The sequence below is a fragment of the Thermobia domestica genome, chromosome 7, assembly GCF_964235325.1.
Source record: "Thermobia domestica chromosome 7, izTheDome1.hap1.1, whole genome shotgun sequence".
Classification (NCBI taxonomy): Eukaryota; Metazoa; Arthropoda; class Insecta; order Zygentoma; family Lepismatidae; genus Thermobia; species Thermobia domestica.
In genome coordinates this window covers 159,656,037-159,674,316 of record NC_137460.1, presented here as the reverse complement: position 1 = coordinate 159,674,316, position 18,280 = coordinate 159,656,037, and the positions used below count along the sequence as shown (strand labels likewise).

Sequence of the window (18,280 nt, the reverse complement as noted above, 5' to 3'; positions counted from 1 at the left end):
GGGGTTTGTGCAAAAAACACCTCCGTCCGCCTTCGACTTAAAGTACTGAACTGTTAGATCTCTGGAGATGTTGAAGCTATTTAAAATGGTTTTCACAAAAACAATCTTAGAATTTGTAGCATTTAAAACATTGTAGTAATGAACTTCCCAAGTGGAGTTAAGCATATGAATTTCATAGAGAAAAAAGAAGAAAAAATAATGTCAAAATTTGGCAATTATTTCTGAAAAAGGCCCAACTAATATCAACCTAAAGTTTTCAAAATAAGTAGCTCTGGTGTTCCTCTTTAACATATAAAAAAAATTAGGTGTTTTTTTTGGTTATGTTCAAGAAAAACAAATTATGACAATGTAAGTTGAGGGCGGACTTAGGCACTTTTTGTACAAAACCCCCAGATTTCCAATGACTGTTTCCATTTTCCATGTTGAAAATGTTTATAATTATCAAGGCGGAGGTGACTGAATAAATGAATTGTGCCAGAAATCAGAAACTTCAAGTACCATTGCTGAAGAGAGACAGATTCAGTCATTAGTTCCAAAATCATGGATGACTATGAAAACTGTTGAAACAAACAATTAACTATCTCGTGCGTAAAGCCCAAAAAGTCGGAAAGAAGCATGGTATTTCAGCCAAACCTGGTTCTAACACAGGACATAGTATTCCTGCAAACACCTTTAATTTAGTCACAGAATATTACAACAGTGATGAAGTGCCCTCAAATGCTGGATTCAGTGTCGGTAAGCATATGAATTTCACCATCAAAGAAAGAAAGCAAGAAAGAAAGCAAGAAAGAAAGCAAGCAAGCAAGCAAGAAAACAAGCAAGAAAGCAAGCAAGCAAGCAAGAAAGCACGTTTCATATTAATCAATTTCAGAGGTCTTCTCAGTAGCTTAAATTTAGTCTTCAGAAATGCTGTAATTTCTGCTAGTACCAGTTGAAATGCTGGGTGCTCCAATATTAATGATGCAGTTTTCGTATGAAATCCAGCATGTCAGGTGTTTTTGGTCAGAAAAACATTTTCTGGGTCCACGACGATGAAGGAAATTTACATTAGTCATGATGTTCCTGTGAATTCTCAACTATTTTTCCAATCCACCATTTCTTTTCAGAAGTGCACGCAATAAATTGCTCACAGAGAGTGAATGTTGTCTTTGAAGAAGATACACACTGACTTCAAGTTTCAACAGGCTGATGTGTTCATAATAATGAATTTCACGCGTCCTTTGCCGCGTTATGGCTTTTCCAGTCTCTTTTGAAGCATTGGACGAAAGTTTCCAACATATTCCAGCATAAAAAAAAAGTTTGGTTATAGTTGGCTATCGTTTGACAAAAGTAGAAGAAATCGTCAACAGTAACAATCTGGTCATCCAGCGGCCTTTGTAAACTAGCACGTGTCGCTATACATTTCAGCGTCTCACCTATGCCATCGCAAACACTTTTGCCGTGGCTTGTGGCAAAATAGTTCCACTCGCAAGTGAAAATGAAATGAAATGAAAGTTTTACGTCCCACGGTTATGTCGGTTAGGCTAAAGGAAACGGTGATCATGGGAGATGAGTGAAATGGTGGAATGAATGAAGTGGGAAGAAACGGGAGAACCCCGAGAAAACCCACGAGCACGGTGTTTGTCCACCACAAAGTCCACACGACGCGAGCTGGGATCGAACCAGGGACCCCAAGCACTCTACCACTGAGCTCCACTTGCAAGTGAGTCCAAAATCACTCATGCAGGCATATGTTGACAAAGTTTTTTTATATGGTCTTTATATCGGGCTGCTGACCCATCTTCAAAATAGATACCGTGTTTAATCTGAGGGAAAAACATCGTTAACATGCTTCAAAAGAATAACTTGGAAAACATAAAATGTAACTGTATCGTGCTTTAACATATCACTGATACAACATAATGAAACATTTGATAACAGAAAATACAGGATTTCTTAGGATGTTGCATTGAAAAAAATTAAAATGTTGGTCCAGTGCTACTCTTAAACTTTATTTTGAATAACACAGTAGTTGTTTTCAGCAAAATCAACTATAATTAACTATGATTTTTCATCCAAAGTCTCTATTGTCTGTATTTGAAGCAGTCGCTCTGGGATTTGGCTATGAGGTGATGCTGCGCTAATTTGTCTTTTCCTACCAAAATCTCAATGTAGTCGTCTGCATCTTAATCATTGTCTCCATATGGACTCTGTCAGTTTGAACCCATTGTCTGTACTTATATCTTCTGAGTGAGCCAGTTCTTTTAACGCAAGAACAAGATACTCTGTTGTTTGAAATGTTTCAATAGTTTTCATAGTCATCCATGATTCTGGAACTAATGACAGACTCTGTGTCCCTTCAGCAACGTACTTGAAGTTTTAAATTTCTGGCACGATTCATTTATTCAATCATCTCATCTTGACAATTATAAACATTTTTAACACGGAAAACTGGGAACAGTCATTGGAAATTCCGGAGTTTTGTGCAAAAACTGCCTAAATCCGGCCTCAACTTACACTGTCATATATATATTTTTTAACATAACCAAAAAACACCTTCCTATATATATATATATATATATATATATATATATATATATATATATATATATATATATATATATATTTTAAAGAGAAACACACCAGAGCTACTTAGTTTGAAAATTTAAGGTTGATGTTAGGTGCGCCTTTTTCAGAAATAATTGCCGAATTTTTACTAACTTTTCTTCTTTTTTTCTCTCTCTCTTTGATGGTGAAATTCATATGCTTAACCCCACTTGAGAAGTTCATTACTACAATGTTTTAAATGCTACAAATTCTAAGATTGTTTTCGTGAAAACCATTTTCAAATAACTTCTGTATCTGCAGAGATCTAGCGGTTTCAGTACTTTAAGTCGAAGGCGGACTTGTGTTTTTTTGTACAAAACCCCCAAATTTCAAATGGCTCCTACAGCAGTCCCGTTTGAGGTAGAGCTGTAAAATTTTACAGATGTGCTATGTTTGGATACCATACGTTCAAAATTTGAAGAAAATCTAAAAGACGTGAGCCACCTTGATTTATTGATTTCATATGGAATGGCCTTTAAATATTACCGAATAAAGCAGTTTGGTTTGTTTGAAGTTAACTTCCTTTTCCAGTACTAAGACTAAGAGATGCGACTTAAATCTGACGAATGAAAGGTTTCCCACCGGGGCAGTACACCCGCAAATAAGAATGTTTTAATCATACAACGAAAGTGAGATAACAGCAGAATATTATATAAATTAATATACTTATCCTTTTATTTCATAATATTACATGTTATAACTTTTTATTTAACAATAATACAAGTCAAGACAATTAGTGTTAAGTACGAAAGGATGTCCACATATAGTATTCAGAACAGAGTTGGCAAAATAAAAGCAAACAAACAAACAAAAAAAATTTTTTTTGGTTTAAATAATTTGCCCTATGTATTTACATCACATATGGACAGAAATAAGTTTGTTTTGCCTTGGTGTTATTATGCAACAACCAGGTTACGTGGATCACATAAGCTTAAAACGGAATCCAAACGTATTTTCGGCTTACATCCGAGAGAAATTGTCCTCCATTTGAACTCGAAACCGGGACTAATTGGGCATAAATACGATACGTCTGCCGACTCACTCACTAAGGAGTCCTAATAAAAATACGGTGTACTGATCTTAACATACTTGTTAATATAACTGTCAACAGTCATTTCAGAAGGACAAAAAGATAAACAGTTGCACAAGTGAAACCATTATACAGAATTACATATGGACAATTTCAAAATACTGCAAAGTACAGAAGAGCAAATTAAGTCCAAGTCGGTTCACTACGACTTTTATTAGTCCAAGTTAAAGAAATACAAGGACAGTAAGAAAAGTGAATAAAGATACGAATTATTTGAGTCCACTTTGGCTTTGACATGTATACGTAAATAGATACCAAAGATACTTCTGATTTCAATTAATGCCTCTCGTGGGATTTGTATGACCCCCTTCCCCTAAAAAAGAACGGCATTTTGATGTATTTTATCAATAGTAAACATTATTAAAACGAAACAATATTTAGAATGTTTCTTTTGAATGCAATTGCATAACAATAATAACAAAAAAAAAAAAAAAAAAAAAAAAAAAAAAAATAATCAAACTTTTATATATATAAGTTGCTTTTGTAGTATAATCTCTTTGAGTAATGAATGGGGAATTTATGTCTGAATATAATACGAATAATATACAGGAGTGAAACGTGATGACCCACAAATGTATGTTCATCAAGATTTTACGAACACTTACACTTTTAAGAACATTTTTCGTTTTTTGGTTTAAACCAGCCAACCCTGATTCGGAATTTAGAAAATGACAATATACGTTCAAAGTTTTATTTGATTTGAACCTATTGCTTTTACCTATAAAAGTAACTACTAAGAACTACCTAGTTAAGAATGTTCACTATGATTCCCATAACATTCCTAATTTTTAATGAATAGCTTAAATGAGAAAATAAAAATATAATAAGATTTAATGAAATGAATTAAAAAACTGTTTCCCGATTTTTTCGTGTAGTCTAGAAATCTGGTTGCGTACTTCACGATACAATTGACGGACTTTAAAATTTTACCACCACATCGAAGACCTTCAAAACAATTAGTTGATTTGACAGAACTTCGGAAGAACTAAATAACTTACTTTCCTATGTTATCTTATTGTGTTCTTTATTCACACAGAATAATGACCGTAATTAAACAAAATAGCAAGGAGCGTAGTGAAGGATCTTAATAAGGAATATTCTCATATAAACAGCCAGCTTAAAGATATGCTTAGGAAATAGAGAAAGCACTCACAGTATTATGCAGAGTGTTCGATATGGTTTCCAGTTGTACTTCAACGAACATTTCAGATTCCAGTATCTACAAAGGTAATGATAAAGTAGTCTTGTTTAACGTTTACTTGTTCCAAACATCACTCATTCTTACACTATTACGAGTCGGCACATTATCGCTGAAAGTTATATACATCTAAACTTAGTCCTACACAACGTTTATACAGTAATTCTATACCTGAAAATTTATGGCTTCCAAAATAGCCTCTGGTGCATTAAGTTCTAAGAACAGCATAATAAAAATTCGATGATATGGTAACTGTTGGAAGTCAGCAACATGAACTTCGTGATCTTGTAACAGAACACCAGCAACAATACCCAAAACCTAAAAGTAAACATATATTGTAATGATGAAATGAAATTGTTTCATAATTACGAAATTTGTGTGTACATATAAATGTTTTAAAAATATATTGAAACAGTTGTTAAAATACGGAAGTTGAGTAATGTGATTTATTCCTTTATTTCTTTCTTTCCCCTACACACACACACACACATTATATATATAATGAAAAGGGGAAAGGAAATTGTAGTAACCATGTGCGAATAAGCTGACAAATATTTTAGTAAAAATATTTGTAAAAGAAAACAGTGATATACCGAAAATTAATCAGGTTTCACATTCTAACAAAAAAAAAAATTGATCCGTGAAAGTACCTAAATATCTAGATCTATGTATAAATTAAGAAAATTACTCATCCTCCTCTATTTGAAATTCTTATTAAAGTCAATCACAATTATCTGAAATTATAGCTAAATATAACATAACAAACCATCACATAATTTAATGCGTAAGATAACAACTAGAAATAATTCATTCTCGATCAGTTGTTGTAAATTCATGTTTGCAAATATCAATAACAGTGTTAGTTTAACTTCCTGCAATTTCAGCATCTCAAAAATTAAAATAATTATTGTCGTTCTATATGTACGTTTTCATGTAGAATTCATCTTACAGCATGTTAAGGAAAATACATAGCAGGGTAAGAATATTTACAGGTAAAACACACCTATTCTTGTTGCCATATTATTTGTAATCAGTTGCTAACTCACGGTAAACACATTGCATCTCTCAGAAACACAGTCGGAATCAAATTTTTCTTCAATTGTCCCTGTCTAGATTTAACTGTAGACCTGTACAGTTAAATAAGCAAATTTCGCATGAAAACAGTACATATCAGAATTCAATCTGAAGCAGAGCCCTGCACGGGCCGAACCGGGCCGGTCCGGACACTCTGAAAGACGGATCGGAAACTAATGTTGACATTCTTTTTTTCTTTTTCTTTTTTTTAATGTCCTCCTCTACCCCTGCCTTTGCCGTGCCATATAACAAAATATAGTGATCAAATAAATCATCACGACGCGAGGGTCGATTAGATGTTCCTGGAACGGTGGCTCGGTGGTTGAGCGTTCACCTCTGGTGGATGGGGTCTGGTTCGATCCCAGCTCTCGCTAAGTGAACTTTGTGGCGGACAAACACCGTGTGTGGGGGAGGGGTTCTCGGCGTTCTCCCGTTTCCTCCCACTTTATTCATTCCACCATTTCATTTATTTCTCATCATCACCGTCTCCTTTAGCCTAGCCGGCATAACTGTGGAACATAAAACTCAAAGATTTCATTTTCATTACTTTGTTTTCGTATTACTAGTAATAGCAGTAGTGGTATTCGCCGTCGTATTAGTATAGTAATGAGCAGTAGCAGTAGCAATAGTAACAGTGGAAGCAATAGTGGAATTAGCACTAGCATTCGTAATCATAATAATAATAGTAGTAGTATTAGCAGTAGTAGTTATAGTATTAGTATCACATACGGTGTAGCAGTTTTACATATCTTCTCTGTTACTCGTAAAGCACTAATGAGTGTAGTATAAGACGTTTACGTCCATGAGCTGTATTATTGTATATTAAACATGGCTGGAGAGAGCAAGCACAGATAACAAATAGACAGAATTGGGATATAGAAAACAAACCTTGGGTAACCTTTCACACGATTTTCCCATTCGAGAAGGACAAACAGACATTGCAACATTATGACGACACATTTCTCATTTTCCATTGCATATTGAAGGATTGACTTGACTTATCAACTTGGTTGTTCTCAGGCCGGTTACGCCCGGCCAGTTTAGGATTTGGCCCGTTCTCTGCCCGGCTCGAGATTCGGGCCGGGCCGGGCCATCTTCGGGTCTGGGTTTGCAGGGCGCTCTGATCTAGAGGGGTGGCAGAAAGTCGAATTACACGACGCTTTGCAATTCCACCAGATAACAAAGTATCAATTAATTCGGGTGCAGCGCGATTCGTGAAGTAGTTACAAATATGGCTTATTTAATTTTTTCTAATAGTATATTGTGTAGATCTATTTTCCATCGCTCTTGATCAACCAATTACAAAATGGTTTCAGGCGTTGAGATTGAACAAAGAATCAGATGGAAATGTTATCTATTCAAGATTTGCTTATCCGTCCATTATCTCTACAATATTTTACCGATATAGTATTGATCCAATTGGAGCATCACTGACTACACGCTCATCAAAACAGTTCCGGTCTTTCACGTCAAAACCGTCTCTTATGAACCAAATGAATCATTAACAAATAGTACCGGCACATATCTCATCTATATAAACTGGAGCATATTAGGCATTATGAGAAATCTGGATCTTGACTTCCTTGAGAATATAAAATTTAAATATCTAAATTGAGAGAATTAAGACTTCACCAATTTCCTTCGGATAGATCTTTCTTTCTCTTTGTATTTTTGTTAAGTGTTATTTAAACCCTTTATTTGGTCGTGTTGCTAACAACAAACCGCTTCCTATTGCGTTAATTGCACGAATGGTAATTGTAAGAACCCTCTAATTGGCATTATTGCTTTCATTACAACATTCATCACTTGTTTAGAGAGTTTTAATCTCCGTCAAAAGGAGACAGTTAAATTCAATACTACAGAAGCTTCATTTCCCGAACTTTGCCGAAGTTGTTTTATTAGTAGTTTCCTCATCAGTAGGACGACATTTCAGCGAAACTGCTGCTAATTACTCTCTCTCTCTCTCTCTCTCTCTCTCTCGAAACAGTTCTAATAATAATTGACCATATTACGGAAAATGTTGCTTAGAAATAAACATCCTGTATTTTGTATTGAAAATACAAAAGTACTTTGAAAATTACAGAAACATAGTTAGAAGGACGCATTTCAACTACAAGAACTAACCAAGACATTTTAAAGAGAATTTTTCAACGCTTCCCAATTAAAGAGTTACATTTTGTTGCATTGACAGTATTTGTGAATTTACACTAGTGTTGAATGAAATAGGCTGTACTACACACTTATGTCTAATTTTATATTTTATTTTACCTTCTTTTAATATTTTATATTTTTCTACATCCAGAAATTCAGTGCACTGTTGTAATTTGTACCAGGGTTGTCAAAAACCATGGGTTTTATTGAAAAAAAAAAAAAAAAAAAAAGAAGTATTTTTGGTTTAAACCCGGTGTTTTTTGGTTTAAACCAGTTTTTTTTTGGTTTAAATAATTTATGTATTTATATTAGATATGGACAGAAATTAGTTTGTTTCGCCTTGGTGTTATTATGCAACAAGGTTATGCTAGAAGGGGTCACATAAGCTTAAAGCGGAATCCAAACCGCTTCTCGGCTCCATCCAAGAAAAATTGTCCATTTCGACACGAAACCGGGAGTAATTGGTCACAAATGCCATTGCCGACTCACTCACGAAGGACTACTGATAAAAATACGTTGTACTGATCTTTACATAGGCCTAGTTGTTAATATAATTGTCCAGAGTCATTTCAGAAGGAGTTACACAAGTAAAAACATTATACAATTATATATAAACCGGGAAACTCCCGCCTTAGCCATTGGGAAAATCCTGTTATTACTTTAAATGTATTTGTATATATAATTTTAAGGTCAACGAATTATAATCACTACGCTAAAACTGAGGTATTAAATTACAAATTTGGTATGTAGATATTATTCAATAAAATTAAAGTCAAGTCCAAGCTGATATTGGAAGCTGTGTAGGCAGTTGATAAATTTTGCCAATTTCTATCAATATATTTAAGCAACTTTGGCTTCTTTATAAAACAACAGGCATTTAGGCAAGTAGAAATATATAATCTGGTTTCGTTTCGTAAGTTTAGGCTTAACATCCTTATGAAATACCAAGGTTATCACGGAGAAGACTTTCGCTTAAAGGGACACCTCGAATCGCTGTTTGGTTTACACTTGAAAGATGGGTTGTGGTTCGACCGAGAATTGAACACGGGACCCCTTGATTAAAAGGTGAAAAGTACATAAACGTAATGCAGATGATTTCATAGGTGGAAACGTCACCATGAAGTTCACACGATTTAAAGCATTTTTCGTTTGGTTTAAACCAGTTAAAAAAAAACAAAAACAGCTGATTTAAACCAAGAATCCGATCCGGCAACACAATGCACTGTAACCTCTCAGGTTTTTATATACCATGTTTCTGCTGCACATCCAACGTTTCTAAGTCAAAGTGCGACTCACTCGGCTAGCTGAAAAAGCTTCGACAAATTCTCCTAGCACTTCCTTCGGAAAAAAATGAGAACATACTTCTCCTTTTCAACACATAGTGGGAGAAAATTTCTTCACCACATATTTTGTCAATTTATGTTACTTCTTTTCTTAGATTCAAAGAAAGCGAAATTCGGTTGTAAGTTATATTACAATTATATTCTAAGCTTATTCATCTCGATACTCATATCAGAGGTTTTCGAGAAATTAAAACTGGATACGAAGTTTCGACTGTTTTCATTAAAACTGTGCAATTAATGTTGACTTGAGCTCTTTATTCCAGGATTTTTTCCACCTTGATTACATCTAACCAGGTAATATATTTTAAACTCAATAATTCTGGAAATATTACTACAGAGAAAGATACATTTTTACTTACCTTATTCAAAAGATTTATTTTAGTGGCTGTATTTGACGTATCACCCGAATGTTTCACTAGAAGGGCGATGAGGCGAACGAAAGCATCCAGTGTATGAAAACATTTGGCACGGATTAAAGTTGGGGTTGAAGTTTGCTCCGCTAAAGCTCGGTAACACAAGTCTACGCACATTTGTGTGCTCAGTCTGAAGAAACGAGTAATGAGATCATCTGTTTTTAGGATGCCATGGATATTCATCTGTAAAGTAAAAACACATGTAATTAGGAATGTGGCAGAAAACAAAACAAAGAATGAAACTATTTCAATTAACTATACTTTTATTGCTCTGAATACTAGTATAAGGGTGTACCTAAGAGTAAAAGGAAGTTTGTTCACCGTATATTCCTCCAGCCTTGCCTATTTTATACTAGATTTACAATTTATTTTTCGTATCTCTTCAGTGAGTACGTACATACAAGTTATTTGTGGACAAATATCTATAAAGTTTAAACAATATTCATTACTCCCTAATTATATGTCAATCAGACTACTTTGTGTTCCTAGAAAGTTGTTGAAACATACTGCGACCACGAAGAATTATTTATCTTCATTCAAAACTAGAACATGAAAACTTCCAGAACTAAATATTTTTATTCATTCGCGATAGTAATATCTATTTCAGATAGTATTTGAAATTCAAATAATACAACTTCAAATCCAAGTTACAACATCCACGTACAGAATTGAAATTTTGATTTCTACATGCTATAATTATTTGATCACTCATGATACGCCAATTTTATAATATGCTTCTATTTAACGTTTTAATGCTACATAATATTTATGTTTTTCATCATTTACCTGATGAACGAATACACTGAATGCTTTTGACGGATCTCTTCCTGCCGTAGGAGAATGATGGATATTGACCCATTCACGAAGTAGGTATTCTGTTTTCTCTAACAAGCCAGGGGGATCATCGAACTCTCGTGCCTGTAACAAAATTTGCTCTCATGTATATGGTGCAAACTTTTCCAAATATTCTACATATATATAAAAATATAAATACTTTAGAAGTTAAATTTTCTATTTACTACATAGATCGATTGAAACTTAATTCAGGTTTTATTTACTTGTTTGTAATTTTTTCTTGTTTATTATTTTATGTTTATCAGACTTCATGTTACGAGCTTTGAGTTACATAGAAAATTAAACTGAATAGCCTAAGTAGCTTACTAATGAATTTTGTTTTAGACGTTAAGAACACTTAGATAATAAGAAAGCATATCTAAATCTCAACGTAGTGAGTGTAAATGATAAATATCTCAAATAATAATTATTCTAAAAACTCAGCAATATTAGAATAAAAAATCGAAAAGTACGGTCTAGACAACTGATGGGATATAATGGTTGCCACAAAATATTATTTCTCTCACTTCTGAAATAGTTTTAAACCATTAAAAGTATTACATGTATTACCATGTACGAGTTAAGTACAATACTAACCTCGGTGTATTTGTAAAGATGATCAGTCATTTCTTTCTTTCATAGTGTGTTTTCGTTATTTGTTGAAATACTGGAATACATAATCTTACAATTTAGTTTTTGCCCCTGAAGTGATATACCTTAGTACGTGAATAGTTAAACATCTTCACAATTTAAACTTAAAAGTCCTCCTAACAAAAGGCAATCGACAATTTTACTAGAAATATACATGATAATTTAAAGAAGAAAAAACTGACCATCTTCACAGAAAGACATCCACATATGAAATGAAATCTTTGAGTTTTATGTTCCACGGTTATACCGGTTAGGCTAAAGAAGACTGTGATTATGAGTAATGAATGAAATGGTGGAATGAAGAGTGGGAGGAAACGGGAGAACCCCGAGGAAACCCACGCACACGGTGTTTGTCGACCACAAAGTTCACTTGGCGGCGGGTGGGATCGAACCCGGGACCCCAAGCACCAGAGGTGAACGCTCTACCATTGAGCCACCGCGGCCCCAGAAAGACATCCAAGTCAGTATTGAGTTATAAATGTTCAATAAGTTTTTATACAAGTATGGCTTTGTTCATAAATAAATTTGACTGGAATACAAACGTAGTGTGAAATTATTATTATTGCTGATAATTAATGGAAAAACTACTACTAGTTTTGCGTTTTACTCTCAAGAATTTCTCCAAACTTTGAGGCCTACGTTAATTTTCCTCACCCTATCGGCTACTGATAGCAAATGGACATTAAAAATGGTTTCCAACATAAATGTGACGTATATATCACTTATTTACTTTTGTAATTTCAAGAAATAAATAGAAAGTACTACCGATGTACTGATATATTGGTGGAAACAGTGGAAGATTCACTTGCATCGCTAGAGTGAGGACTGCGATTTGAGTTTGGAATCATTCTAAAATAATGGAATTTCTTTTCTTCTGCTTCTTCGTCTTGGTTTGTTTGTTTTTAATTAATTCTAATAAAGTGAACTACAAAATAAGTAATATTACTTAGATATTAGAAGGTAAGCAGCACATATCCTAAGATACTCGATTAATGAAAAATATTTGAGTGCATTGAATTTTTGACTGAAAATATCTGCGACGAAAGCTCGAATTTCCCTGAAGTTGAACTTAAATAATATTTCGAGATTAACCTAAATCGTTTTAGTGTTCTTGATGATGATGAATTCAATCCATTGATGAAGATAAATTGAAAATAAGTTACATCCTTCTGAAATAAGTTTTCCATAATTTGCTATAAATACTTATTCCCCGAAATTGATACTCAGCGAAATTGTCCATGTACTCTACACGGAAAACGCGTACAATTTCACGGAGACCCTAAAGCTCTTCGCTACAACTGACTTCTACTTTTTTCGAATTTTAATGAATAATTTGAAGACAATGAAGAATACTGAAAAAGTAGAAAGTAAGCACGGTAGAATATACAAAATGATATTACATGAACTCTTTATTTTCAAGACCTCTCGTATAGTGTATAAATTTGAGCGCCCATCAATATGACGCTATAAATTGCTCACCCAAATTTCTGGTCTATAAGAGTTTCGAAACAGTGGCATTTTGAGGATACTACCCTTCCTTATTTTCAACATTTTTTTACATTCTTCATTGTCTTTAAGTTATTCATTAAAATTCAAAGAGGTGGGATGATCTTAGGGAAGAGCTTTAAGCAAGATCATTGGTCTTTCCGAAATGATTTTTTTTTTTTCAATATTGCCCTCCGGGAGTTCAAAAAACGTCGCCATGCTCTATGTATCAACCATTTTGAATTAAAGTGATTGATAAATTCACATTTTCTGCAACAAAAGGCTTCCACATACCAAATTCCGTGCATTACGCCCAACCATTCAAAACGTGTGACAATCGTGAACATTTCCTTTCTTTTCCTGTTCGGAATAGAATTTCTAGAAGTCGTAAAAGTAAATGCGACATTTATGTAACGAGTACCCATTCTTTTAACCAATTTCGTGGCTGTGCTCCAAAGAATAGAAATAACATAGTACTAAGAAAATGTCCCTATCCTTTGCGCTTTCTCTGCTTCTCCATATTCATATTCATGCAAGTGAATACCACTTTCATACCTCTAAAGCAAAGAGCCTACCATATCGAATTTGTGTTTATGATCAATAATTCAGAAAAAAAGCATGTAATGTTAGTAGTAATTTTTTATCGACTGGTATTTCGAATCTCACTTTTAAGCAATGGTGGGTCCTGTCACATACAGCCTGAGTGCTAAAAAGAGGCGTTAAACTGTAAGTAATCAATTAGTTTCCGACATTCTAAAGACACGCTCAGGAATTTTAATACAGGCTTATGCAATTCCTGAATACCACTTGCCCATCCGAGCTTTCAACTCTCCACAGAGTCTTGGTCACGGAGAAAATAAAAGACAGAAGAATACGAAGACCAGGGAAAAACAAAAGGTGTAGATTTACGAGTGTACAGTAGTACTGAGGCACACCATATCAAATTATAGACCACACATCAAATGATGAACACGCCATTTGCGTTATGGTGGAATTGATTTTCACTTTTTTTGTTTGTTTTTGTTTGTTCTTTAGTGGAAGGTTATCAACTCATATTAGTAATTACAAACATTGCACAGCATTGGTATAATAATAAAAATACCAACATGGGTTGGCAACCTTCCACCAAAGAACAGAAGAATGCGCAAATCAATTCCACCACAACGCAATCCGTGTGTTCATCATTTGATGTGTAATTTATGATTTGACAAGGTGTGCTCCAGCATTGCTCTACCCTGGTAAGTCTGTTCCTTTAATTTTCCCGATTTTTTCTTCTTCTATCTCCTGTTCTTGTTCCCTGTGACCAAGACTCTATAAGAGAGTCGAAAACCCGGAAGTGCAAGTGGTATTAACGAATTGCATAAACCTGTTGTTAGGTACAATCAATTTCCCTTTAAAATACAATTTTCATAGTTTGTACAAGTGAATGATTAATTTGAATTCTGTGTACGAAAAGCTACTATGTACTAATTTTGTACCTCTACGTTCTCTAGTTAAAAAAGAGGAAAACATCAATCCTCTGTACTACTGTGCGACTAGAATTTCAAGAAGTTTAAGATCGTAAAAACATATGAAAGTGATAACTTCTCATTATGTCAAAAATAATAGCGATCCAGAAGTAGACTTTTTCGTAACGATACAGTTAACATGGTCATTTAATTTATTTCTATGTAAAATTTTTCACTTTCACTTTTCCTAGGAGGTTGAATTTTCAAATACTGAGATCGCCATCCGTGACTAATGCTCTGTCATGAAGCAAAATACATTGGGATTGGTAATGAGGGTCTTTTAAAATACATTGGGATCGGTACTGAGGGTCTTTTCCTCTCGCCCTCTTCATCCCTTTCTTCTGTCATATTAAATTTCTACAAGCTTTCACATACGCAAGTGTATCAAATAATTTTTGGGCTAGCTCTGTTGACAAAATGGTACATTATATATATCTAAGTTTGAATAGAATCTCCATCTAAACAGCCATCTTGCGTAACAATGCATCGGTTTATTGTTGGAATGTGGTCTGGAGTCACTTTGCGTACCCAGTCTATAGCCTACTGCGATTCGCGCTGGATCTTGGCAACGGGGTGAGAACGACCTTTCAACTGCATCTTCATCTTCGAAGAAAAAAAAAAAAAAAAAAAAAAAAAAAAAAAAAAAAAAAAAAAAAAAGTTAGCAGAGCTGGCGAGAAGGGCAAGTACGGAAGTGACAACATTTTGTGGTTGACGAGAAACTCAGGAAGAAGAGTGCTGGGCGAGAGGGTTATGCACAATTCTTCGCGCATGGGTTTTGCCAATGTTATCCCTTACACACTACAGAATGTCCCAGTAAAACTGTGTATAGACGTCCCTGGGGAGGAATTCGCGATGAACACTGCCGTGAGTGTCAAAAAAACACAATGAACATGGTTTTCGTTAAGATGCAACTTATTTCTGCGTTTCTAGCGCGTAGAGACGATGGACTTTTCCACTGCAATGACGACTATTAACTTCTCAAATCGTGCTCATAAACCAAAAAGCCGACGGCAATGACCATCCTGGATGTAAAAGATAGATCCACGGCACGCTACCGAGATCTTCGCACACTTGAGCGCGCACACCGCACGTTCAATTCCGATGTTAGGATTATATTTACTAACTCTTATAACACATTAGCAAGTCTATACCAGAATGCTGATCGTCCTCCAACGATCCTCATATACAAATTCCTTAATTTGTTCCACATTTCGCGGGTGATGTTCGTGGAAGGCCATCCATATCGTTTGTCGTCTTGAAGAAACGCTCTTCCACCTTGGAAGAGTCTGTGCCACCGGAAACATTAAGTACAACTCTGCCGTAAGCTTGTCACAGCATGTTACTGTCTCCGTGGTCAAATTGCAGTTTAACGCAAAATTCGCGTCGGCTCGTTGTTTCAACCTTTTATGATGTACTCAAAGAGTATCACAAACACAAGATCACAAAACAACCACCAACACAGCTCAATGATAACACAACAATAGCTATTGGCACACTGCTTTATCAAGATTGAAAGACTTAAGACTGACTAGCACACCAAATTTCACTTCACTCGATCTAGGAATTCTGAAAATACATTAATCAGTCAGTCAATATTATTTTGCTTTTATATATTAGTATGGATGTTGAAGATTTGTTATCCCTAGTCTCTTAATTTTGATAAATTTCCTTGGTCTAGGTGTTTTCGAACTAATTGAGATCCAAATGCTGTATGGTATTTAGTAGTTTTTCTTCTTCTTTTTTTAATTATATTTAGTAGTTTGATAGCATTTCTTTTAACTTACTAACAAACAATTTAACTAATGTACCTTGTTTGTTTGTTTGAACTCTAATCTACAATTGTGCACACACTGAGTTCCTTTCTTCACAGTGACTAAATACTAGTTTTCTTTTTCAATGTTTTTGAACAATGTATTGTAGGTAGCACCAATATTATTATTCTTCCTTTGTACGACACGCAAATGATATCACTGCACTAAAAACAACTCACTTAAATTCTTACATTCGATTTTAACCCTCAAAATGTATTAGTTCAAACTTTGCCTACAAGTCTTCTCTTCCGTAAATACAGGTATCAAGACACATAAAAGTAGACTTGGTAAAGTACGAGAGTTCAGCAAAATAAATACCTGCAGAATTCCAGAATGAATATGAGCAGTTGGTCCGCCTGGAGCTCTATCTACTAAAAACCCTGGATCGTGGTTGGCTCTCAACATTTCAATTAGTGCAGTCAACCTGAAGAAAGGAGATTCGTTTTAATATAATAATGCTAGAAGAACCATCACTATTAAGTATATACACAAATTAAAATATAGTTTAACGAGAAAAAAAAGAAAAAAAGAAAAATAGTTATACACGCGTTTTCTCTAATCTCAAAACTGTACAGGATACTGTTTCTTGCCCTCTACACTTACAAACCTAGTAATGGTCACCTTCTCTGTTGCTTTAGAAAAATGAGATCTTTGAGTTTTACGTCCCACGGTTATGCCGGTTAGGCTAAAGGAGACGGTGATAATGAGAAATGAATGAAATGGTGGAATGAAGAAAGTGGGAGGAAACGGGAGAACCCCGAGAAAACCCACGCACATGGTGTTTGTCCACCACAAAGTTCACTTGGCGAGGCCTGGGATCGAACCCGGGACCCCAAGCACCAGAGGTGAACGCTCTACCACTGAGCCACCGCGGCCCCTCTGTTGCTTTAGAATTAAAGCAGAAATCATCACTTGAAATTAAAGCAATACACTGACATTTTTACGTTTCTCAATACATAATGGAATGCATATTAAGAACACAACATTGGCAGAATCAGTGGGAAGGTGAAAAAAATATATATAAAAAGTTTATTTACTGGAGTCTTGCTATATTTTTCATTCAAGAAGTTTCCCAATTGAACATTTTTTTACCAATGGCAACTAGTTTTTCTCAAAGGATCACCCGCCTAGGTAATGACAAGACCCAGCTGTTGGACTTCCATGTACTGAAGCTGGCAGACCAACCAGCTTCAAAATGAAATAATAAAGTACACCGAGGCACTACAAACTCCGATACTGTAATCACCTCGGTCCAAATGCTCAGGTACGTCGCAAATATTTTTCATTGAAATTTTGAGTTCTAGCAAGCCTACTTGAGTCTAATTTCACAATTATGAATCCATAACTGATAACTAAGTCGGATCAGAACTCACCGTGTGATTCTAAACGGGGAGATTTTGAGATTACCCTAGAAGTCTTCAGCACATTTGTGTTCGCTTTCAAATAATAATATTAGTTGTTGACCACGTGCAATCCTTGGAAAGAGTTTGAGACGTAACTGAAAAATATATCAAGTCTTAACTCCTAAACCAGAAGGGAGAGTTCCGTTGTGAGCTACCATGCTCCGTTGCTAATAACCAAAAGTTGTTAAAGCTAGCAAACTCACGTTAAAATTACACTTGATTATGGGTTTTGTGTAGCAATTTGTGTACATAAAATATACAGAATAACATACATTTAAAAATTTGTACTTTCTTCAGACTTACCCATCAGGAGGCTGGCGTGAGTGTTGAGCTATGCGTGCTAACATTTCAATTGTGTTGCACAAATCATTTTCGGTCACATGGGTGTTATGTCGTTCTTCTACCAAATAAAGCTGTACAAGCTGCATTGCAAAGGCAACAGCCATGAAATTTAAACCATTCTCCATGGCCTGCGCCAAATGCATATCATATTGCTGCATATTTACTAAATGTGAGCGAATAAGGCAATCAACTGCTTCCAAGTTGTATCTATATTCATCACGGCATTCGGTCAGACACCTACAACAAATTTAATTAGTTTATTTAAACATTAAGGCGGGTTTTAAATATTAAAAAGTACAATTCCTAGTAGATAAAAGAAAGTAGGACCCTTTCTATACATACATGCATGTTTGTACTTAATAAATAATAAAAATAAATAAATAAATAAAT

General features: G+C 34.8%; 1 protein-coding gene across 6 annotated transcripts in view; it reads right to left on the bottom strand.

The window, feature by feature from the left end:
* Nucleotides 1-18,280, bottom strand: part of Not1 (CCR4-NOT transcription complex subunit 1) — a 225,256-nt gene that overhangs the window by 24,024 nt on the left and 182,952 nt on the right. For all 6 annotated transcript variants that reach the window (XM_081765495.1, XM_081765494.1, XM_081765493.1 and 3 more), the window contains exons 32-36: nucleotides 17,852-18,127; nucleotides 16,464-16,569; nucleotides 10,642-10,773; nucleotides 9,802-10,038; nucleotides 5,046-5,192 (exon numbers count right to left, since the gene is read on the bottom strand). In XM_081765495.1, the coding sequence (XP_081621621.1) occupies nucleotides 5,046-5,192; nucleotides 9,802-10,038; nucleotides 10,642-10,773; nucleotides 16,464-16,569; nucleotides 17,852-18,127 (898 nt within the window). The remainder of the gene's footprint in view (nucleotides 1-5,045; nucleotides 5,193-9,801; nucleotides 10,039-10,641; nucleotides 10,774-16,463; nucleotides 16,570-17,851; nucleotides 18,128-18,280) is intronic.